Source organism: Anabrus simplex, chromosome 1, assembly GCF_040414725.1.
Source record: "Anabrus simplex isolate iqAnaSimp1 chromosome 1, ASM4041472v1, whole genome shotgun sequence".
Lineage (NCBI taxonomy): Eukaryota > Metazoa > Arthropoda > Insecta > Orthoptera > Tettigoniidae > Anabrus > Anabrus simplex.
The window spans coordinates 1,780,556,733-1,780,582,119 of NC_090265.1; the positions used below are offsets into that span (position 1 = coordinate 1,780,556,733).

Below are 25,387 nucleotides of genomic sequence, written 5' to 3' on the forward strand. Positions count from 1 at the left end.
CTTGAATTCCAACTTTATCTTCATATTGTGATCTTTCCTACTTTTAAAGACGCCACTGAAACTTATTGCCTGGCCGAGGCAATAAAGGGGTGCTCTGCTCGCGCGGAGGGATGTGGGTTCGATTCCCCGTTAGGAAGTCGTAGAATGTAAGAAACGAGATTTCCACTTCCGGAGGTGCACATGGCCCTGAGGTTCACTCAGCCTACACCAGAAATGAGTACCAGGTTAATTCCTGGGGGCAAAGGCGGCCGGGCGTAGAGCTAACCACTCTACCCCCTCAAGTGCCGAGGTTACGGATAGTGGAAGCCTTTACCTTTCACTCCCCCAAGGGCCTTCATGGCCTGTACGGAGATGACTTTGCTTTTGCTTTGCACTCAAACTTATTCGTCTACCAATATCATTCAACGCCATCTCTCCGCTGACAGCTCGGAACATGCCACTTAGTCGAGCAGCTCGTCGTCTTTCTCCCAATTCTTCCCAGCCCAAACTTTGCAACATTTTTTAACGCTACTCTTTCGCCGGAAATCGCCCACAACAAATTATCACCAAATACTGAATCAGCACCGGCGATGTCTTGTTCTTGGGAAGAGCTGGGAAGTGTATCACTTGAAATCAGCAAGTAGACAGATTTTGAAACATAACTTACCCTTCAAGATGACAGAAGTGCGGGTTTTAACGTATGTGAAATCAAAAATTCCAGTTCAGTGCAAAGTTCAAACAAATTATTTTGGTGATTCTATCGAAAAGTGGTACAGCCAACTTCAGACGTATGGACAAGGCATTGTTATCAAATTATCAAATCACGTCAACGTGAGGATGTGAAAAAACGTATGAAATATTTCGATTCATCTTCTGAGGTGACAAAAGTGTTCTATTCTGCAGTGTTGCAAGATTGCTCAGAGCGAAGTGAGGACAATAATGTTGCTGAGTATCCAAACAAGTCAATCTACTAATTGTCAATGTGCAGTTCTACATAATATGTGAAATATGATCTTTGAAAATAGTTTTGTAAAAGTTTGTTCCTGTAGATGTTGAGTTTTGCAGAAAACCCACCCTTTTCAACCCTATTCTTCTTCTTCTTTATCTGTTTACCCTCCGGGGATAGTTTTTTCCTCGGACTCAGTGAGGGATCAAACCGCCACCGCCTCAAGGGCAGTGTCCTGGAGCTTCAGACGCTGGGTCGGGGATACAACTGGGGAGGATGGCCAGTACCTCTCTCAGGCGACCTCACCTGCTATGCTGAACAGGGGCCTTGCAGGGGGATGGGAAGATTGGAAGGGATAGACAAGGAAGAGGGAAGGAAGTGACCGTGGCCTTAAGTTAGGTACCATCCCGGCATTTGCCTGGAGGAGAAGTGGGAAACCACGGAAAACCACTTCCAGGATGGCTGAGGTGGGAATCGAACCCACCTCTATTCAGTTGACCTTCCGAGGCTGAGTGAACCCCGTTCCAGCCCTCGTACCACTTTTCAAATTTCGTGGCAGAGCCGGGAATCGAACCCGGACCTCCGGGGGTGGCAGCTAATCACGCTAACCACTACACCACAGAGGCGGACCTAAATATAAAGTAAGTAATTAAATCATTAAAGCGACTCAAGTCCGCCGCTGTGGTGTAGTGGTTACTATGATTAGCTGCCACCCCCGGAGGCCCGGGTTCGATTCCCGGCTTTGCCACGAAATTTGAAAACTGCTAGGAGGGCTGGAACGGGGTCCACTCAGCCTCGGAAGGTCAACTGAGTAGAGGGGGTGGGTTTAATTTCCACCTCAGCCATCCCCGAAGTGGTTTTCCGTGGTTTCCCACTTCTCATCCAGGCAAATACCGGGATGGTACCTAACTTCAGCCCACTGCCGCTTCCTTCCCTCTTCCTTGTTTATCCCTTCCAATCTTCCCATCCCGCACAAGGTCTCTGTTCAGCATAGCAATTAGGACCCCCGAGCGATGTACTGTTCCTCCTCCCGTGATGTATGCCCCCGACTCCCGCTCCAGGACACTGCCCTTGAAGTGGTAGAGATGGATTCCCTGCTGAGTCCAAGGGAAAAATCAACCCTGGGTGGTAAACTGATTAAGAAAGGAAGAAGAACGCTGGAAGCATAGATAATGTTAACGTAATTCATAATATGTTCCGATACAAAACATAAGATCGGTACTCCATGGAAAGCGAAAGTTTCTTTATTTGCAAAAATGTACTGGCTGGGGCACATACAAGATCGATGTTTTTAGGATAGCTGCATTGTATACCACATGACGTGTCACAGAGGGTATAAAAGAAGGGAGTCTCGAAGCAATGAGTCACTCTTTTGGAGGTTGAGTGGTGAAGGTGTCACAGTGATCCTGTGCTTTAACCTCAACTCAGAATGTGTATTCATTGCCATGCCAATCGACAACTGCGTCGACAAGTTTTGAGGGCAGCTAACCGACGTGTAAGCTTGGCAATTTCCTCCGCAGGAGTAAGAGAATCTTCTTCTTCTGGAGCTGGGCGTTCGACTGTACCTCGTGAGCAGACCAGGGCACCCGCGCCTCCTCAAGTGGGTAAGTACGTTCGTATTGTGAGCTGATGGGTTGTCGTTGTTTACTCGATTCGGTGGTGAGATATATTCTAATTGATCAACTTAGATGCCAGAGCTTTAGGAACTGAAATGTCAGATACCAGGGCCTCTTGAACTACCTCTGAGTACGTCGCAGCTAGTGATGGGATACTCGAATGCAAAATAATCGCGTATTCGATTATATTTCCCATCCGATTATTTTTCGATTATTCATTCGAAACTCCATTCGAATGAATGAGACAATCGAATAGTGAATATTTTTTCCATCCGATTACTTTTAAGATTATTCTCTCGAAACTGCATTCAAATCAATGAGGCAATCGAATAGTGAATTTTTCCATTCGATTATTTATTCGATTATGTCAATAATCGGATGGGAGTTATTCGCTTATTAAAAGTATTCGATTATCCCATCACTAGTCGCAGCCCTTAAGCATTCTGTAGTGTGGGACATAAGTCGGGTAAACCACATAGTGATTGGCCACCTAAGGATTTTTTTATATTCTACACAAAGAAACTAAACTAGATATATAGTTTAATTTTTTATTGACTATTATTGACGTCTATGCAGTGTCTGCTAACGTGCAGTACAATTTCTATTTGATCAGATAATAATATAATTCCCAAATTTTAATAAGTTTAAGAAGATGCTAAAAGATACAGTTACTGGCCACTTTTGACAGTTATTGGCCAGTATCATTTCAGTGATTGGCACTTGCTCCTTATTTAAATTAAAGCAATTAATTGACACAAGGGACATCAATTCTGAGGTGATTGATGTACAGAACTATTATACGGTTTCTTCTACGCACTGGTGCCAATATAATAATTATTGATAAACGTGCACAATAATATCACTCCACTATAAAACAGGATAAATTTTCTGGGTATGCATTTTTTTCTCTTCCCGTTTTCTTTTCCTTTCTTCATTATCTTTTTGGGCTCTAATTTTTGCCACTTGTTTGTTTTGATACATGAGTTTGTATTTATGGGATGTAATTGCAAATGGAAATCTCTCAGACTCGCGCTTGCCTTTCCTTTTAGGGTGTTTCAGTGATCATTTTTAGCCACTCTTATGATAGATGATTTGTTGGATTCTTGTAAATCTGTTCCCTGGATAGGATTGTTCGATACGTTGGGGTTAACCCCTAACTGATGTTCATCATTTACGTTTGAGGTGGTATCACTCGAAGTTGTAGGTAGATTAAGTGATATGTTTGCAGGTATTTCCTCTGATGTCTGGGAATTAACTTGTAATGATTCAGCCCTCCCATCTGATTTCCCATTTCTGGCTTGAAATTTTCTCCATAGATGGGAAAGAATGATGAACTCCTCATTATTTGTCTCCTGACCCATCATATCCTAAATCGTTTCAAACTGTTTAGTCTTTTCTGCTCCAACAATTTCAGAGAATTCTTTGTAACTTATAGATGCACCATCTGGTTGTAAAGAAGGCAGAAGGCTTATTGCTTTTCTCACTTCTTGATGACCCTACCAATTTGGTATAATCAACTGCATCGGGGTCAAAAGGCTACAACCCACATATACGAAAACCACTTATCAACTATTCAGGTTTTGTACTTGTATGTACGACCTCCTTCAAAATAGGCGCACAGTTTGCTTTGTTTATAACTTCAACGGTGTGATGCGTGTACCATTTCCTAACAGCCTTTCTCCAATAAACTTTCAGTGGATGGAATGCTGACACATCTGCTGGTTGTAGAATACGAATCGCATTAGGATAGTGAGCAATGAGTTGAATTTGCAGTTCTGAACACAGCTGGCTTACTTGGTAAATTAAGTGGGTTTTGTGTCCATTAACGAACAGAACCACTCTGAATTTTATCTGTTGTTCCAAGAGGAAGTGATGGAAGACATTGCTGATGTATTCGTAGAAAACCACGGCTGTCATCCAACCACTATCACTTATTGCTAAACCCCAACCGTTTGGAACGGACTCAGCAATTTTTCAGGTATTATTTGGTATGCATAAACGATCATAGGCCAACAAACTAAGTCACTTGCTAAAAAAGTGAATATTATGGTCAAATTACCTTTGGATGTATCTGATCTATGGAATACATATTGTTGAAACCTTTTGGTGCGAGTTCGTTCCCAGTACCTGTACACATTTGAAAACTACTCTCATCACCATTAAATACCCGTGATAGGTATGCCTCACCTAAATTGTTTTCATCTATGTACATCTGAACCTCTCTAAATCACCCTCTTATGTCCCTTTCACTAACACATGAACTTGCTGCTGTTACTGCTTCACTTGTTTTAGATTAAGTTTTGAAATACGAGTATATTTGGTACATGCATTTCGTGGTTGGAAAACAATTCATAACTTATAAATTAATACTACACTCTGATAAATATTGGCAAATTACAGCGCGTAATTGCGGAGTTAGGTTAGATAACAGGATGGCAACTGAAGTTGGCAGTGTAGTAATGAACTTCACTAAATAAGTGTACAGATGGTTCTGCTGTTGGGAGTACTTCTTTCATGACAAGTGTGATGTGGTTCCAGTCGGGTCTTTCGGTAGTGAGGGGCGTATTAAGACTGTGATCCTGTGTAGATGATTGGGATAGCATCCGTGAACCAGACGCATTCATATCGAAGATGAAGGGTATCTGCGAGTTAGGAAATCAGCTGTTGGACAGTGCGAGTAGCGGCCTCTCTGTCAGTGAGCCCAGCACGGGATGCAATACTGCGTAGCTGAGCGCGCCAATTCAAACATACGAACTTTATAACGCTTTCTGTAGGTCGCAAGTATTTTGGCCACTGTGTTATTCTTGGCTCATTTAACGTGTCTGCAACATTTACGTAAGATCGGAGATTCCCCAGTACGCGCCCTTCCCTTCTTCGTTACTAACTCTGTGAGTAATGTTCTTTAGAAAGCCCAAACATTTATGCTTCTTTTCTCTTCTAAAACTCTTCCATTTTTTCGATCACTGTTATCAGGACTATTACGAAAGAAACTAGTTCGGTAAAGAAGCGGTTGGTGTTTTTTTTTTTTTTTTTTTTTCAAAATGTTGCTCCACTCGGAGGCTGCCAAGACAAAGAATAAACAATTTAATTCAAAAATAAAAATAAAAAATAACTAAATTATGTCTCAGTCTGGCGAGTATAAGTGGTGTCTGAGTATCAAAAGAGAACCCCTGAGCGCTTCCAGCCCCCAGTCGATGAACTCCTTGGTACTGATGTTAAAAGTCTTCATCAGTTCTATGGTCTTCTTAGGGACCGTCCCTCTCGCACTAATCATGAGACCCCTCATTTCTATGTCGTCCAGTTCGTATTTATTCTTATAATACGGCACTGTAGGCTGCTAGATAGACTTCTTTTCTTTGTCTATTTCGTCTGGTTGGTCAAAGTGCGTTTCAGATCTTACTGTAGGGTCTAATATATATCCTTTCTTCCCTTTAATTGCAATCATATCTATCCTCTCCCCCTGTGGGTGGGGGCTGTAGAATAACACCCACGGTATCCCCTGCCTATCGTAAGAGGCGACGAAAAGGGGCCTCATGGAATCTGAACTTTGGAGCGTGGGTTGGCAACCACGGGGCCCTTAGCTGAGTCCTGGCATTGCTTCCACTTACTTATGCCTGGCTCCTCACTTTCATCTATCCTATCCGACCTCTCTTGGTCAACTCTTGTTCCTTCCCGACCCCGACGCTATTAGGTTTGCGAGGGCTAAGGAGTCTTTCATTTTCACGCCCTTCGTGGCCATTGTCTTCCTTTGGCCGATATCTTCATTTTCGAAATGTCGGATCCCTTCCATTTTCCCCTCTGATTAGTGTTATATAGAGGATGGTTGCCTAGTTGTACTTCCTCTTAAAACAATAATCACCACCACCATCACAGGGCGAGCCGAACATGTCCTCGGACACTCCCGGCATTAAAAGCCATACGCCATTTCATATCTATCCTCGTCCTGCCATGTACTCCAATGCCATGGACTTCCTCATGCACTTGAAATCCTTTCTCACGGAGCATCTATGCTATGGATGACCTGATGTTGTGATGTCTAGTGTTTCGAAGAGTCCATAGACTGGTTTGATACAGCTCTCCATGCTACACTATTCTGTGCTAACCTTTTCATTTCTACATAACTACTCATCCTACATCTGCTCTAATCTGTTTGTCATATTCGTACCTTGGTCTACCCTAGCATTCTTACCACCTACACTTCCTTCAAAAACCAACTGTACAAGACCTGTGTGACTTAAGATGTGCTCTATCATTCTATTTCTTCTTCTGGTCAAATTTAGCCAAATCGATCTCCTCTCTCGATTCAATCTACCCGTCTCTATGTATCCATCTCACCTTCAGCATTCTTCTGTAACACCACATTTCAAAATATTCTATTCCCTTCCTTCCTGAACTACTTATCGTCCATGTTTCACTTGCATGCAATGACACGCTCCTGACGAAAGTCTTCAAAAACATCATTCTAATTATTATATCAATGTTCGAGGTGAACAAATTTCTTTTCTTAAGAAAGCTCTTTGCCTGCTACCATTCCTTGATGGATACAGTACTTCTGTATCCATCCCTTGGCACAGGCCAGAGTAAAGTGTAGCTTTCACCGAAGTCCCAGTCTCATCCATGGCTGTGACAATATGGAAGCTGCTGGGGTATGGGTGGTGCTGAGTATTGACATTCAGAGCACAACTAGTGCATCTGAGTGTTATGAAAGGTGTTGCTCATAGGGTCAGTCGTGCTGCAATAGCACTTTCTGACCCAGTGAGGAAAGCAATGGCAAACTACCTCACTCCTCGTCTTGCCTAGTACGCCTCATTTTGGTGCTGCCATTGGTTTTTGCGGTTTCCTTATAACCGCATAACCTTTGGTGGTGCTATTTGAGGATCCAACCAGCCTCTGGGCTGATGACCTAACACAAGAAAGCTCTTCCTTGCTTGTGCTAGTCTGCATTTAATGTCCTCATTACTTCTGCATTCATTAGTTATTTTACTACCCTAGTAACAATAGGCATCTACTTGCTTTAAGACTTCATATCCTAATCTAATATTTCCTGCATCACTTGACTTTGTTTGACTGCACTCCATTACATTTGTTTTTAAAATTATTTATTTAATCCAGTATTCCTTCCCCAAGACTCTGTCCATACCATTCAGCAATTTCCCAGATCTTTAGCAGAGTGAGATAAAATAACAATATCATCGGCAAATCTCAGGGTTTTGATTTCCTCTTCCTGAACTTTGAAAGTATTTCTAAATTCCTCTTTGACTTCCTTTATTGCCTGTTCTATGTAAACACTGAAAAGGAGGGGGGACAACTGCAGTCTTGCTTCACTTCTTTCTGGCAGACCATTGCTAATTTGATTACTTGCATTTTATTAACATACTGGGCGAACTTTACCATGTCCAAAATAAAAACTCAGATGCGAAAATCATGAATTTTCTGTATCTATATGGAATAAACAATGTACCATAGGCCTATATGGCTAAGAGAATGGTACGTTAGCCACGTTTATGGCACCACACATCACATGGTTAATATACTGTACTCCGCACTACCTTGCTTCTAAATCGACGTTTTGGCCGATTTTGGCTCTGTCTGGTAGTTATGCGCTGAAATATAGACATCCAACCAATCCCAAGCTGCCATTCATATCGGCTTATACCGGCAAAGTGCGATCTCGAAACCTAGTTGCCAACTCTAATATTTACATTCACCACGTGGTTAACGTATCTCGCTCAGCGTGTATGATATTCGGTACTGTTAGCGATCGTTTGCATTTTTGTTCTGAAATTAGTGTTTTTCATCTAGTCTTTATCACATCAGTATTTATCTCTCTAGTATAAGTACAGTATAGCATAGTTTACCGTCTAGCAGAGCATAAATTAGTAAAATAGAGTAGAATTAGTTGAATTAGAATAGGCGAACCTTTATCTGACCCTGTAACAATTACAATTACAGTAGGCAATGGTATGATGATAAACGGGGTTAAAAGTTAGGTTATGAGTTTCACAAATAGGAAAAGTCCTCTCAGTTTTAATTACCGCGTTGACAGGATTAATGTTCTTTTTGGGAACCACCTAGGTGTATGGGCGATTCATTGGGAATGAACTGCGCCAATTTAAAAATAATCCTAATCTTCTGGCAACAGTGAAGTTCAAAATAATATAATATTTAAAGAGTTAATGGAACAATGGAAGGTGGTGAAGCTGTAGTATTAGAAATTCCAAGAGAACAAACTTCATAATGTGCATAACAGGCGCGGTTCTGCCTTTAGGTCACATGGTCACGTGCCCCTCCGCCGATTAAAACTATTATAAAAATCAGAACAACATTATGCACGATTACTGTCATGACCACCTTCAGTGAGTTCAAGAGGCTATGATACACCATGGTTGTTCTTGTTCTAGCAGCCCTGGACTAAACTAGGCAACATAGTAAAGGTCTAATCCCGGATGGGACCGACTCGTTCTTATACCTGAACATCATCCCATCATTCAGCGAGCTGTGAGGGGTGAAGGGGGTTATGGCAAATTCCATTGACCCGGTCACAGTATTTCTACGACGTGACACTTCAGCGCTAGTTCGTATTTTGAACTTAGTTCTCCTACAGCCTACTAGATAGCACCCAGCTACACTTTCTTGTCGGCATATTAACGCGCGCAAAAGTAGTGTTTGTAGCAAACCTGTGCTTACCTTGTACGTCTGTTAGATTAATCGTGTCCATCGGTGTCGATGTTCATTGTAAGTCTAAAAAGTGTGTGAAGATTAGTGTGATGTATCTGAGTGTATTGCTGTGCGAGCATAACTGTTTTAAATCAAGTGAGCTACTTACAAACAAAATCTCTTAATTACGAAAACAGATTATTAGCTAAAGAAATGGGCCGACCAGGACCAGAGCTTAGCATAAATCGTTCAAAGATAAAAATAGAGCCTGCAATCGCAGTTTCATATACAAGAAATAAGAAGGTAAATGATAGATAGATATTTATTTCAATAATTAATTCCAACGAGCCAAAGGCTCATACAGAGGAATTGTACAATGAATAATATATTCAATGGCGGATTAATTTAAGATTAATTTAATTGATTTAACTGATTCCTAGTGTTCCTAATATGTTGAATGTGCCCCACCCATTTTTATCATCACGAGCCGCCACTGGTGAAAATGGTAAACCACGGAAAACCATCTTCAGGGCTGACGACAGTGGGGTTCGAACCTACTATCTCCCGAATACTGGATACTGGCCACACTTAAGCGACTGCTATCGAGCTCGGTGTTATATTCTAATTGTATCTTTAATTGTAATTATTCTGCTATGTTTTAATGTATTCTTGTTATGTTGTAATTTCTTTTAAATTATATATGTTAATCCTTTACCATAACGTGTAACATTTCACATCAAACATACGTGTTATAACACATCAAAATCATCTTCTGGTGTCACTGGCGCTTGTGCCACTTGCTGAAATGCACTGTAAGCCTCTGATTTTATATCATCAGTGCTTTCACCAGTCCTTTTCTTCTTTCCTTTGCGTTGAATTTGTTGTGAGGTATCGGCAGGGTCGAAGGCCACTTGTATAAATCATCAATGTGAAATGTTACACGTCCTGGAGTAGTATAGAGTGGGGTTGAGTGGGACTGCGAGCGTGGGTGAGTGGGGGTAAGTGTGGGATTGAAAACACGAGTTTGAAAGCGTATGTACGGGTGTAATGTAAAGTATTCTTAATTTTGTATTCTTTTAGCTATGTTCTAAGATAGTTTTACTTGTGTATTGTAGTTCTTTACGGAATGTTTTAATGTATTTTTTTATATTTATGGTGAATGAAACTTATTTTTAAAGTGGATTGTGGTCAATATAATTAAGTAATTTCCAGTTTCGATGCTCATTGAATAACCTAACCTTCCATAAACTTGTATATAATCAGAATAATATTAGCCTAAATAGATCACATAAATACACTGACTGACAGAGCAAATGCAACACCAAGAAGGAGTGGTTCGAAAGGGATGAAAGTTGGGGAAAAAACAGAGACGGCACGGACGAATAATTGATGTTTATTTCAAACCGATATGCAGGTTACACAATGCGCACGGCATCGACTCAGTAGGATGTAGGACCACCACGAGCGGCGATGCACGCAGAAACACGTCGAGGTACAGAGTCAATAAGAGTGCGGATGGTGTCCTGAGGGATGGTTCTCCATTCTCTGTCAACCATTTGCCACAGTTGATCGTCCGTACGAGGCTGGGGCAGAGTTTGCAAACGGCGTCCAATGAGATCCCACACGTGTTCGATTGGTGAGAGATCCGGAGAGTACGCTGGCCACGGAAGCATCTGTACACCTCGTAGAGCCTGTTGGGAGATGCGAGCAGTGTGTGGGCGGGCATTATCCTGCTGAAACAGAGCATTGGGCAGCCCCTGAAGGTACGGGAGTGCCACCGGCCGCAGCACATGCTGCACGTAGCGGTGGGCATTTAACGTGCCTTGAATACGCACTAGAGGTGACGTGGAATCATACGCAATAGCGCCCCAAACCATGATGCCGCGTTGTCTAGCGGTAGAGCGCTCCACAGTTACTGCCGGATTTGACCTTTCTCCACGCCGACGCCACACTCGTCTGCGGTGACTATCACTGACAGAACAGAAGCGTGACTCATCGGAGAACACGACGTTCCGCCATTCCCTCATCCAAGTCGCTCTAGCCCGGCACCATGCCAGGCGTGCACGTCTATGCTGTGGAGTCAATGGTAGTCTTCTGAGCGGACGTCGGGAGTGCAGGCCTCCTTCAACCAATCGACGGGAAGTTGTTCTGGTCGATATTGGAACAGCCAGGGTGTCTTGCACATGCTGAAGAATGGCGGTTGACGTGGCGTGCGGGGCTGCCACCGCTTGGCGGCGGATGGGCCGATCCTCGAGTGCTGACGTCACTCGGGCTGCGCCTGGACCCCTCGCACGTGCCACATGTCCCTGCGCCAACCATCTTCGCCACAGGCTCTGCACCGTGGACACATCCCTATGGGTATCGGCTGCGATTTGACGAAGCGACCAACCTGCCCTTCTCAGCCCGATCACCATACCCCTCGTAAAGTCGTCTGTCTGCTGGAAATGCCTCCGTTGACGGCGGCCTGGTATTCTTAGCTATACACGTGTCCTGTGGCACACGACAACACGTTCTACAATGACTGTCGGCTGAAAAATCACGGTACGAAGTGGGCCATTCGCCAACGCCGTGTCCCATTTATCGTTCGCTACGTGCGCAGCACAGCGGCGCATTTCACATCATGAGCATACGTCAGTGACGTCAGTCTACCCTGCAATTGGCATAAAGTTCTGACCACTCCTTCTGGGTGTTGCATTTGCTCTGTCAGTAAGTGTGTTATCTTTGTTTCTTACCTTTACCAATTCTTTGAGATTTTTGTATAAAGCTTCACACACCTCAGACACAATAACTGAAGTTGCTTGTTTTGATACTTTAGACAAATACATAAGTGAAGTGTAGGAGTCACAATTTGCTAGGAATCTTAAAGTTATACCAAGCCTATCATTAACGGAGATGGCATTCCGATAATTTGTATCATTAATTTCTTGGAATTTCACGCCCAATTACTGTCAGCAAGAACTGAAGCTTTGGGAAAGCATTCTTTCTGATTATATTATACATGTTTGCGAAATTAATAACTGGTTTGACAGAAGGCAGTTTGGTTTTAGGAAAGGTTATTCGACTGAAGCTCAGCTTGTAGGATTTCAGCAAGATATAGCAGATATCCTGGATTCAGGAGGCCAAATGGACTGCATTGCGATTGACCTATCTAAGGCATTTGATAGGGTAGATCATGGAAGACTACTGGCAAAAATGAGTGCAATTGGACTAGAAAAAAGAGTAACTGAATGGGTGGCTATATTTCTAGAAAATAGAACTCAGAGAATTAGAGTAGGCGAAGCTTTATCTGACCCTGTAATAATTAAGTGGGGAATTCCTCAAGGCAGTATTATTGGACCTTTATATTTTCTTATATATATCAATGATATGTGTAAAGAAGTGGAATCAGAGATAAGGCTGTTTGCAGATGATGATATTCTGTACAGAGTAAAAAATAAGTTACAAGATTGTGAGCGGTTACCGGTTGACCTCGATAGTGTTGTGAGACGGACGGTGGACAATGGTATGATGATAAACGGGGTTTCACAAATAGGAAAATTCCTCTCAGTTTTAATTACTGCGTTGATGGGGTGAAAGTTCCTTTTGGGGGTCATTGTAAATACCTAGGTATTAATATAAGGAAAGATCTTCATAAATATGATTGTTAATAAAGGGTGCAGATCTCTGTACATGGTTATGAGGGTGTTTAGTGGTTGTAGTAAGGATGTAAAGGAGAGGACATATAAGTCTCTGGTAAGACCCCAACTAGAGTATGGTTCCAGTGTATGGGACCCTCACCAGGATTACTTGATTCAAGAACTGGAAAAAATCCAAAGAAAAGCAGCTCGATTTGTTCTGGGTGATTTCCGACAAAAGAGTTGCGTTACAAAAATGTTGCAAAGTTTGGGCTGGGAAGATTTGGGAGAAAGGAGACGAGCTGCTCGATTAAATGGTATGTTCCGAGCTGTCAGAGAAGAGATGGCGTGGGAGGACATCATTAGACGAATAAGTTTGAGTGGTGTCTTTAAAAGTAGGAAAGATCACAATATGAAGATAAAGTTGGAATTCAAGAGGACAAATTGGGGCAAATATTCGTTTATAGGAAGGGGAGTTAGTAATAATAATAATAATGCTATTTGCTTTACGTACCACTAACTACTTTTACGGTCTTCGGAGACGTCGAGGTGCCGGAATTTAGTCCCACAGGAGTTCTTTTACGTGCCGGTAAATCTACCGACACGAGGCTGTCGTATTTGAACACCTTCGAATACCACCGGACTGAGCCAGGATCGAACCTGCCAAGTTGGGGTTAGAAGGCCAGCGCCTTAACCGTCTGAGCCACTCAGCCAGGCAAGGGGAGTTAGGGATTGGAATAACTTACCAAGGAAAGTGTTCAATAATTTTCCAATTTCTTTGCGATCATTTAAGAAAAGGCTAGGAAAACAACATACAGGGAATCTGCCACCTGGGCGACTGCCCTAAGTGCAGATCAGTAGTGATTGATTGATTGATTGATTGATTGATTGATTGATTGATTGATTGATTGATTGATTGATTGATTGATTGATTGATTGATTGATTGATTGATTGATTGATTGATTGATTGAAAATAATGTGGTTATTATATTTTATTGAGTCTTTTGTTATTTTAATGTCAGTAAATATCATGGCTTTCCGCGAGATATTTTCATTTAATACCAACGTTTCAAATGATTCAAGACTTTTCAGAATTGCCGACTGAATTGCTTGATTATTCGAACATCTTTCATCCAGTTTAAATGTTAACAGTTGTATACATTCCTTTTCCAGAAATATAGCTATTTCTGAACCAACTCCGATGTCACTCTTTCTTCCATCTGTGAATATTTGAAGGGCGTCATTTTCAGATTACTTGAACTGAGTAATTGCGTTGTTTTCAGCTGGATGTATCTGAGTTTCATTCCCATTGCAATGGGCTAGTAAATGATTTCGTCTCATTTCTTTCAAAACACTGTATAATTTTGGACTCTGTTCTGCTAGAATACCAATAGGTGTCAGTCCTGTAATGATACACAGTGCTTCGTTAGATGTATATATGTATGTATAAGGATGTTTTTGTAATTTTCCAAATATAATATAATTTCTTTTCTCTTATTTTCAGTGAGTCGAAAGGGTAAAGTGGCCAAGCTTGTAAAGGTGCTCGCAGTGTGGTTGATTCTCGCCTTTACGGTAATGATTCTGTTCGGCAACTTCACGCGCTCAACGACCATCCATCCATTTACGATCCAGTCAGGAGTTAAAGGTCTGGATATATGTTGCATTTTCGTTGGCATCCGATATAATATAGGATTTAGCAGCATAATACATGAATGTGCCATTACTTGTCAACTATGTGAATACGCCCATTTTCCGAAAAACATCATGATGCATGTACTCACTAACCAAGCGAAGATGTAACAGCAATGTTTCGTCCAAATTTGGCTTTGAGGACTCATAACTTATGTGTGGCATTTGTTTCCTCTGCAATCTGAATTCTCGTTGTTTTCCAAGTTCTAGAGTGTTTTTCAATATGGGAACTCTCTCACACTCTGTTTCTATTTACACCATGTACTCATTGTGTGAGATATTGCATTCCCTCTTTTTATTTTCTTCAATCATAGGGCTTATGTCTAATATGTTAGTGCCCCTTAAATATATCTTTATTTTCATAAGGAAACTTTTTGGAACACTTGGATCTGCAATCTGTAAGTTCCATTTCGTAGGGGTATTTTAATCTAAAGAAACTCTTCATTCTAAGTTTGTTAAACTTAGCTCACCTCTTAACATCACCTAGTGCAAAAGACTAAGTACACGGAGTTCAAGTCTTGAAATAAAGCAATATATTTTTATCTTAATTCATCAACAGAGATGTAAATAAACAAACTGCATTTTGAAATTCAAATTTCGGCCACAGCTATGGAGAAAAAATATCACTTTATGGGTCATTATTTTGCTTGTGCTATTAACACTAGTACCTAGAACAAAAACTTAACCAGTGTAACTAAAAAGTATTTTACCCTACTAAAATGGGTTCTCAAAAAATATTTTCTATTTTTTTAAAGTATGGAAAATATACTTATTTGGCAGACTTCTTTGTACCTTTCAGACAATCAAAGAAATATAATGAATTAAGTGTATTTGATTGCTTTAGCTTGTATGGTTCCTGAGAAAAGTGAACCTAAAATATTTGAAAATATCACTTTCGGTAAAGTAATGTTAGTTGACATTCTGACATATACTTGTTTTAAACGTATTTTATTTTTTGGATTCATGAAAGCTTACTGTATTCAAAGAAGTTAAAAACAAAGAATTTCAATTACCTGTCTGTAATTATCTAAGATAATTCCAGTAAGAGAAAGTTGTGATGGAGTTCTGTTTAATATTAGCGGTATTCTATGTATTTTGATGAGAGTTTCAAGGACAATCCTTTCCTGAGCATTTCAAGTGGGAAAAAGACGCAATTACGTGGATTTCCTGTTTTATATGGTCCATCTGGGCAATGACTTCTGAATTCGTACATCTGTAAGCCTTGTAGCACGCTGAGATGAAACAGGTAAAATGTTTTTCCTGATCCATTCAGGGTAGGAAGATATCGACATTGCTCGCCATCCTCATAGGAACTCATAAAGCATATTCTGCTTCTTCTCGGTCCAAAATTCTCTACTTGTTATCTCTCAAATAAGCTACCTCGTACTCTTGTTTGAGCTTTATAGCAGGTACAGTGCGTGGTATTGTTGCAGTGTTGCACAACTCCCAATAATTTTACCCTTTTCAATTGTCGTCTTTTCTTCCAATTTTTTTAGTTTAATAAACCTAACATACCGGTTTATTAAAAATATGTTAAATGAACCATCTTTGGTCGTTCGATGCACAAATGCTTCGTTATGGACCAATAAACGCTGCCCGCTTCGAATCAAAATAAGGGGCTTGCTTTCCTGCGGCAACTTCCATGCGGACAGCGCGGCGCAAAGTAGTTTCACCAGGGATGAGCCTGAGCGTCAGGTAGCACGCTCGCCAGTATCGGTCCTTGGGTGTTGCACGAGACCAGCAAGCCCCCTATCAAGAAACAGTTCCAAATGTCCCCATTAGATCGCAGCACTCTGCGGAGATGACTTCATTCGTGCTTTCTCTCCTCTCGCAACGGCAATTTATTTTCCACGCCACTAGAGTACGCCATAAACGGGGACCACCCACGATATTGCCAACCTTTTGCATGAGTGAAAAACAGGAGGGCAAATTTTCAGTTGCAGTGAGTTAAAATTAACTGTAAATATACTGTATATTTAGTCTCTTATTTCCTATGTTTTAATTGACGAATACATTGCAGTTTTAATAAGATTATAGTTCATTAAACACTCATACAAAAATGTTATATTGAAAATTTTGGTGCAACACCCAACTTCAGATACCACTAGTCACCACTGCTTTATAATACTTTTATTGGTGAACACTGTCACAGATTTCAAGTATATTCAAGGTTTTAAGTGGGATGTTAAGTTTAGTGATGCTCTTATTTATTTATTTGCATGAGAAAGAATTCTTTGTATTATCACTAAAAAAGGAATATAGGCATAGATTCAGTCCAGAACCACTGAATTACTAGATGAAATTATTGATAATTATTATGTTTAACTTTGCTAAAATGTATTGCCCATGACAGATTGTGTACAAAATTCATTACCTTTGTTACTTATTCACCTAATTCTCCTTTTTCTCACTTAATACAAATTTAGCAATTCATTGTCTATAAAAATTCTAATTTGTGCTCTCAAAAAATCTCTTAGAATAAGAAGATAAGGATACGAATACTTGTGAAGATTGAATAGCACTTAGGTATCAAAGTAGCCTAAAGACTATATTTCAGGAATTAGTATGAGAATTCAATTATTTTCATGCATTATAGACTGACATTTTTTGTAAATATCCACATCCTGACATGCATGATAAAATAGATAGTTTTGTGCATGTACGAGATGTGATCTGCAATACTGTTTCAATTATGTATCAAGAAAAATAGCCTTGTTGCATAATAATTTGTCTTCCTTTGAAACAATTTTTGAATCCTCTGTGGCCAATTGAATTGCTGTGAAGGTTCTGAAGGTAGGCTACTTCTAAAAGATAAACGACAGGAGGGTCTTACTGGAAAACGATGTGTAGTACATAATGGCAAATTAAGAAAGTTCTTGTCTTGTTTGAATTTTGCCACATTTGAAATGTTTAAAATTCCTATTTTGTATTGTAATTTCAATGTTATGAGAACATCATATTCTTGTACTCTTTTATTATTGCAAATAAAGTGTTTAACTAATATTTGTAAACGTTTAGAAATTTGGAATTCCACATACAGTAGATCCCATGTCCCATATTTCACTTATGAAATATTTAGACTCCAGATTTTTTTTTTTTTTTTTTGCAAGTTTCTTTACGTCGCACCGACACAGATAGGTCTTGTGGCGACGATGGGATAGAAAAGGGCTAGGAGTGGGAAGGAAGCTGCCGTGGCCTTAATTGAATCGATTATTTCAGAAACCAGTCAAGCGCCAAGTCTGTCATTTTTGGGAAAATGGAAAACTGTCTAGCATCAGACAAAATGTTATGGTAGGGGTTTTAATATTCTAGCTTGAAGTATTATATCTCTTAATACTTGCTATAAGGAAAAACATTTTGTGCTTATTAACTTTGCTGGTTTCTGAAATAAATGAGTGTTGCAAACATATTTTTATGGGGTGATTATTGAATTTTGAAAGGATTTTATCATAAACCCCATATTTGTGGAAATAGAAAATATTTTAATAGGTTTGGACTGCATTGCTGATACAAGAGGATGAAATCAGCAATGCCTGCTCATCATGACAGGAGGTAATCAATCCTCATAAATAAACTCCACAACACATTCTGTCTCTGTAGTAGGCCATTGTAAAATGCTGTCATAAAAGTGTTCATATTCCATCAGGTAAGGTTTTAAGGCATTTAGGTCACGTATCTTCTTAAAATTGATGGGCACCTAAAACAAAAAATAACAAATAATAATATAGGGCTCAGACCAGGAACTTCCTTGTCTGAGTAAGAAATATAACCTTCTCCTTTTACCCTTGCATTCCGAATAATATTAGGCGTGTGAGTTTGTTTGTCTACCACTCCTCGTTTCCTTTTAGATACAGGTTCGTCTTCTGAACTTTCAGACATATCACTACGATTATAAAAACACTGCACTAAACAAAAACATTTTTTTAATCAGTTGCTGACAAAACTACGAAAATGCGATTCCAGAAACACAACAATGACAAGATAAAGATCTGAACAGTTGGCTACTCTGGATTTAGAACAGCAGCGCCAACCGGCAAGGTGCGGCACATCACAAAATGTACCAGCAGTTTACTGCAGAAACCAGCCAAGTGGTGTCACTTAACTGGTTTCTGAACTAAATACGAAATTCAGCGTAATGCCTGACCATTACAGGAGGACGTTTGCTGACTGGTTTCAGCACCAAAATGTGCGTATACCCTCTTAGTAACATGTTCTGCCATTAACGCATAATTTTATTTTTTGGCACTTGACTGCTTTCTGAAATAATCGATTCAATTATGGTACAGCCCCAGTATTTGCCCGGTGTGAAAATGGGAAACCACGGAAAACCATCAACAGGGCTGCCGACAGTGGGGTACGAACCCCCTATTTCCCAGTTGCAAGCTCACAGCTGCGCGCCCCTAACCGCACGGCCAACTCGCCCGGTCCCAGATTTTAGGCGGTAATAGGTTAGAATGCAAATTACGTAATTTGGTTATTAGGAAATGTAGTCTAGCCCATTTTTCCGTTATGTAGCAAGAGTAACATAAATACTAGGGGTTCTGATGGGCAGTACGCCTAACGTTTATGCAAGACTCGTAACATAACCGTTGTGTAAGGTAGGTGAAATTGAGTTGGGAGAGACCGATTTGGTTCCATAAGAAATGTAGGAACACGTGAAGCAGGTCTGATCTTAGAGGATCGAATTAAGGACAAGCCCACGCACATGGCATTCGTAGATCTAGAAAAAGCATTCGATAATATTGCATGAAAGATTCTGAAGATGATCGGGATCAAATACCGAGAACCAAGAAATATCTACAATCTGTATAAAAAATAGTCTACTGTGATAAGAATCGAGGGCTTTGAAAAAGAAGCAGCAATCCCGAAAGGAGTGAGGCAAGGCTGTAGTATGTCCTACACCCCACCGCTCCTTTACGATGTTTTTATAGAACAGGCATTAAAGGAAATCAAAGAGGAATTTGAAAAGGGAATCACAATCCAAGGAGAGGAAAATAAAACCCTGAGATTTGCCGATGCTATTGTTATTTTATCAGAGACTGTAGAAGATCTGGAGAAATCACTTAATAGTATGGACAGAGTCTTGTATAAGAAGTAGGTAAGGGTTATTCTGCCGGAAGGCAGGTCCGAACCTCCGCAGAGGTGTTCCTGAGCCGGAGTTTACGTGCGGTAGGGTGGCCAGTTCCTTTCCGCTCCTCCATTCCCTTACCCCCCACCAACAGCGCGTGGCAACCCATCCAACTCCTGACCACGCCCAATGTTGCTTAACTTCGGAGATTTCACGGGATCCGGTGTTTCAACACGGTACGGCCGTTGGCGGATAAGAAGTAAAATATGAAAATAAATAAGTCCAAAACAAAAGAAATGGCATGCAGTCGAACGAAGTTGGTGATGCTGGTAATATTAGAATAGGAAGTGAAGTCTTAAAGGAAGTAGGTTCTTGGGTAGTAAAATAACTAACGATGACAGAAGTAAGGGGGACATAAAATACAAACTAGCACAAGCAATGAAGGCCTTTCTTTAAGAAAGGAAATTTGCTTACTTCATTGATATAAGAATTAGAAGGATGTTTTTGAAGACTTTCGTCTAGAGCGAGTGAAACATGGACGATAACTAGCTCAGAAAGAAAGATAATAGAAGATTTTGAAATATGGTGTTACTGAAGAATGCTGAAAGTGAGATGGATAAATTGAATCACGAATGAAAACATATTGAATGGAATTGGTGAGAGGAGATCGATATGGCTAAATTTGACGAGAAGAAGAGATAGAATGACAGGACACATCTTAAGACAGCCAGGACTTGTTCAGTTGGTTATTGAGGGAAGTGAAGGTGGTACGAACGGTAGGGATAGACCAAGGTATGAATATGACAAACAGATTAGAGGAGATGTAGGATGCAACAGCTATGTAGAAATGAAAAAGGTTAGCACAGGATAGGGTGGCATGGAGAGCTGGATCAAACTAGTCTATGGACTGACGATTCAAATAATGAGAACTGGGTAGTCTATGCGTGTTATCTGCTACAATTGATTTGCATTCTAACCCATTACTGCGTACGAATCCAGAGTCAGTCAATAATTATGAACAGTGTGACAGAGTATCAATGTACCATTTAGTTCTCGCGAATTATAGTTTTGTTAAAACAATAAACGAGATCTTCATGTTATTACCATTTCATTATTGTGCCGGCTCCTTGGCTGAATGGTCAGCGTTAATTTCTGGTCTCAGAGGGTCCCGGGTTCGATTTCCGGCCTGGTCGGGGATTTCAATCACGTCTTCTACTTCTGGGACTGGTTGTTTGTAGTTTTTACCAAAGCTTTCCTCTTCACATTCAGCGAACACACTACGCTATGAATAACCACAGAAACAACCAATAGTGGTTACAGACCTCATACAGGGTCAGGAAGGGCATCCAGTCTAAAACAGGTCCACATCCACATGTGCGACACAGTTCGGCCCCGCGACCCCACAGATGTGAGGAAAGAGGTAGAAGATGAAGAGCAGGAGAGAGTGCGGTCAACCTATATTCAACACGTTCGAGATTACATGGCAGTATATTTCCCTTCTGTCTTCCTTTCTTCCTTTCTTTCTTTCTTTCTTTCTTTCTTTCTTAATCCGTTTACACACAAGGGTTGGTTTTTCCCATGGACTCAGCCAGGGATCCCAACTCTACCACCTCAAGGGCAGTGTCCTGGAGCGTGAAACTTTGGGTCGGGAATACAACTGAGATGGAGGACAAGTACCTCGCCCAGGCGGCCTCACCTGCTGTGCTGAACAGGGGCCTTGTGTTGGGGGGGGGGGATTGGAAGAGATAGGGAAGGAAGCGGCCGTGGCCTTTAGGTACCATTCCGGCATTTGCCTGGGGGAGAAGTGGGAAACAAGAGTATGGCTGAGCTGGGAATCGAACCCCTCTCTACTCAGTTAACATCCCGAGGCTGAGTTGACCCCGTTCCAGCCTTCGTACCACTTTTCAAATTTCGTGGCAGAGCCGGGAATCGAACCAGGGCCTCTAGGTGTGGCAGCTAATCACATTAACCACCACACCATAGAGACAGACATTATTATCATTGTATATATGTTCAGTCTTCAGCCCTAAGGCTTGTTGGATTCTCAACAGCTCTGCCATCAGCTGTCATAGATGGCCTAGGCACCACTAAAGAGGTGTACTAGAAAATCAGGAGTGAGGTAGTTTCTCGTTGCTTTCCTCACCGAGCCAGAAGTTGCTATTACATATCAGTCTGCCAAGCCCACTGAAATGCATGCACCAACCGACCCTATGAGCAACGTTTTCACACCATTCATAGCAGGGACTGGCTGCATAAGGAATCGCAGTACTAGCATCGCTCATACCTCAGTCACTTTCATATTATCAAAGCCAAGGATAAGACAGAGACAGATGTATGAAAGTAACAAAATTGCTCTACCCATACCAGAAGACATAGTGCACTGTAAACACTAGGTCCTGCCAGCAATAATAATAATAATAATAATAATAATAATAATAATAATAATAATAATAATAATAATAATAATAATAATAATAATATAAAAATTATATTATGTATAATTATAATAGTCCGCCTCTGTGGTGTAGTGGTTAGCGTGATTAGCTGCCACCCCCGGAGGTCCGGGTTCGATTCCCGGCTCTGCCACTAAATTTGAAAAGTGGTACGAGGGCTGGAACGGGGTCCACTCAGCCTCGGGAGGTCAACTGAGTAGAGGTGGGTTCGATTCCCACCTCAGCCATCCTCGAAGTGGTTTTCCGTGGTTTCCCACTTCACCTCCAGGCGAATGCCGGGATGGTACCTAACTTAAGGCCACGGCCACTTCCTTCCCTCTTCCTTGCCTATCCCTTCCAATCTTCCCATCCCCCTACAAGGCCCCTGTTCCCCACAGCAGGTGAGGCCGCCTGGGCGAGGTACTGGTCATACTCCCCAGTTGTATCCCCCGACCAAGAGTCTGAAGCTCCAGGACACTGCCCTTGAGGCGGTAGAGGTGGGATCCCTCGCTGAGTCCGAGGGAAAAGCCGAACCTGGAGGGTAAACAGATGATGATGATGATGATAATTATAATAATAGTAATAATTATATTAGGCCTATATATAATTATATTATTATTATTATTATTATTATTATTATTATTATTATTATTATTATTATTATTATTATTATTATTATTATTAATGGTCAGACCTGTTTGAGGCTATTTTCTCTCTAATATCCAGTCTCATGGGTCTATCGACCAGATAAGCTCTATATAGGCTAAAAGTTATAGTAAATATATTTCAGCACTGTCTATATATTAATCAGAATTCCTTAGCAACGCTTCGGCCAATCCTGTGTTAGTCATCTGCGTGGTAAAGAATGAACACATTTCCTACATAGCACATTTCCGTCCACATTCAAAGGAGGATGTAGAGCAACCACAAGGAAGTGAGAACATCCAGTTTACAGACAGCAATATGTCTGCCAGCATTGCCTCTATTTTCTACCTCTCTCTGGTAACTGTACTAGGTAAGTGAGCTATGATCTTTTATTATCTGTACCTCACAAAGGAAGGGTCAGACGGACAGGTCACTGATTCGAACAAAACTTCGTAACAAGAAGCATTTCCTAGAAGTAGCCGTCTGAAAATTCAGTACGGAGGTCTGGAAATAGTTTATTCAACAGAAATCAATCAATCAATCAATCAATCAATCAATCAATCAATCAATCAATCAATCAATCACTATTGATATGCATTTAGGGCAGTCGCCCAGGTGGCAGATTCCCTATCTGTTGTTTTCCTAGCCCTCTCTTAAATGATTGCAAAGAAATTGGAAATTTATTGAACATCTCCCTTGGTAAGTTATTCCAATCCCTAACTCCCCTTCCTATAAATGAATATTTGCCCCAATTTGTCCTCTTGAATTCCAACTTTATCTTCATATTGTGATATTTCCTACTTTTAAAGACACCATCCAAACGTATTCGTCTATTGATGTCCTCCCCCGCCATCTCTCCACTGACAGCTCGGAACATACCACTTAGTCGAGCAGCTCGTCTCCTTTCTCCCAAGTCTTCCCAGCTCAAACTTTGCAAAATTTTTGTAACGCTACTCTTTTGTCAGAAATCGCCCAGAACAAATCGAGCTGCTTTTCTTTGGATTTTTTTCTTATTCTTCAATCGAGTAATCCTGGTAAGGGTCCCATACACTGGAACCATACTCTAGTTGGGGTCTCACTAGAGACAAATATGCTCTCTCCTTTACGTCCTTACTACAACCCCTAAATACTCTCATAACCATGTGCAGAGATCTGTACGCTTTATTTACGATCATATTTATGTGATTACCCCAATGAAGATCTTTCCTTATATTAATACTTAAATACTTACAATGATCCCCAAAAGGAACTTTCACCCCATCAACGCAGTAATTAAAACTGAGAGGACTTTTCCTATTTGTGAAATTCACAACCTGACTTTTATCCCCGTTTATCATCATACCATTGCCTACTGTCCATCTCACAACATTATCGAGGTCATTTTGCAGTTGCTCACAATCTTGTAACTTATTTATTACTCTGTACAGAATAACATCATCTGCGAAAAGCCTTATCTCTGATTCCACTTCTTTACACATATCTTATATATATGTAAGAAAACATAAAGGTCCAAGAAACCTCAGATAGCTAGGTGCAAAAGAGTGTTAGTCTCCACATTAGTTCAACGCACGTCTTATAATGTACAACCTGTGGCAGTAAAGTTCGGTGAATAGCCCTGTACTATCATCATAGATGAATAATGCACGACAGTGACCTTACTGTCCTTCGAAATAGTCCACTCCCATAACTTTGTACTGCTGAGATCGGCGATACATGTCCTGGAAACTTCGCAGGAAGGCTTCCTTTGGGATGGTGTCCAAAAGGCGATGACCATCGTTGTGATGAGTCACCTTTCGGCTCAGACATTTTTCCGACGAGGCGATCCCGGAGAACGCCATTCCATGAATTTTGTTTCGTTTCAGGGTCGTACCTGATACACTAGGTTTCATCCTTAGTGACAATACAGTTAAAGAAATTTATTGTCGCATCCGCCGTTTCGAAAAAATACTGAAAAGCCTCTAAACGTGCCTGCTTCTGATCATCAGTCAAGTGATATGGCACAAGACAAGAACACGTTTCCCTCTTCCCTAACTTCTGGGCAACGATTTGTCGCACGGATTCACGGTTAATCTGCAGTTCATCTGCTATCATGCCACAGTTAATCGCCGATCGTTCGTGATTAATGTCCTCACCTTCTCAATGTTTTCGTCACTGAGGGCGGTCGGCGGTCCTCCGCTACGGGAGTTGTCAGAAACACTTTCCCGGCCTCCTTAAAAACGGGCGAACCACTGGTACACACACTTCAAGGACAGTGCTTGATCTTCATAAACACGTACCAGCATCGCATGCGTTTCTTTAGGTGTCTTGCCAAGCTTAAAACAAAACTCTGCATTGATCTTTTGATCGTTCATGTTCCTGTTCGCAGTTCAAAACCAACGCACTAAACACGCACTGTGTCAAACAGGTCTTACACGGCACACACACAATGCTTAATTGAACAACGTTGGAAGCAGGTGGTCAAAACCTGCTGCTATGCAGGTGCAGTGTTGTGTGTTGCCGGATCGATCGTTCTGGCTTCATTCACCGAACTTTTTTTTGTCACAGGTTGTATATAGAAGGGGCAGTCAAATGAAAAGCAAACAACCACCATAAAAAACATTCCGCGTGAAAGTTGGCAACACTGTTACGTATTCTCGCTATGGTAGGAGAACTACATAGTGACAACTCACAGGTGCACGCAGATGTTGAGTTATGTCTTTGTTGGTCTAGTTTGTTCGTCCAGCTGTAGAAATGGAGGTGA

The 25,387-nt window shown here is 41.1% G+C and overlaps 2 protein-coding genes across 2 annotated transcripts in view; both read left to right on the top strand.

The window, feature by feature from the left end:
• Window positions 1-25,387, top strand: part of LOC136883237 (lysozyme) — a gene marked incomplete at its 5' end in the record, with an annotated part of 464,330 nt that overhangs the window by 60,399 nt on the left and 378,544 nt on the right. The window lies entirely within an intron of this gene.
• The window catches only part of LOC136883198 (lysozyme), a 46,894-nt gene continuing 44,429 nt past the window's right edge, over window positions 22,923-25,387 (top strand). Inside the window, exon 1 of the mRNA XM_067155403.2 lies at window positions 22,923-23,017. Coding sequence (XP_067011504.2) covers window positions 22,966-23,017 — 52 coding nt within the window. The 5' untranslated portion in view covers window positions 22,923-22,965. The remainder of the gene's footprint in view (window positions 23,018-25,387) is intronic.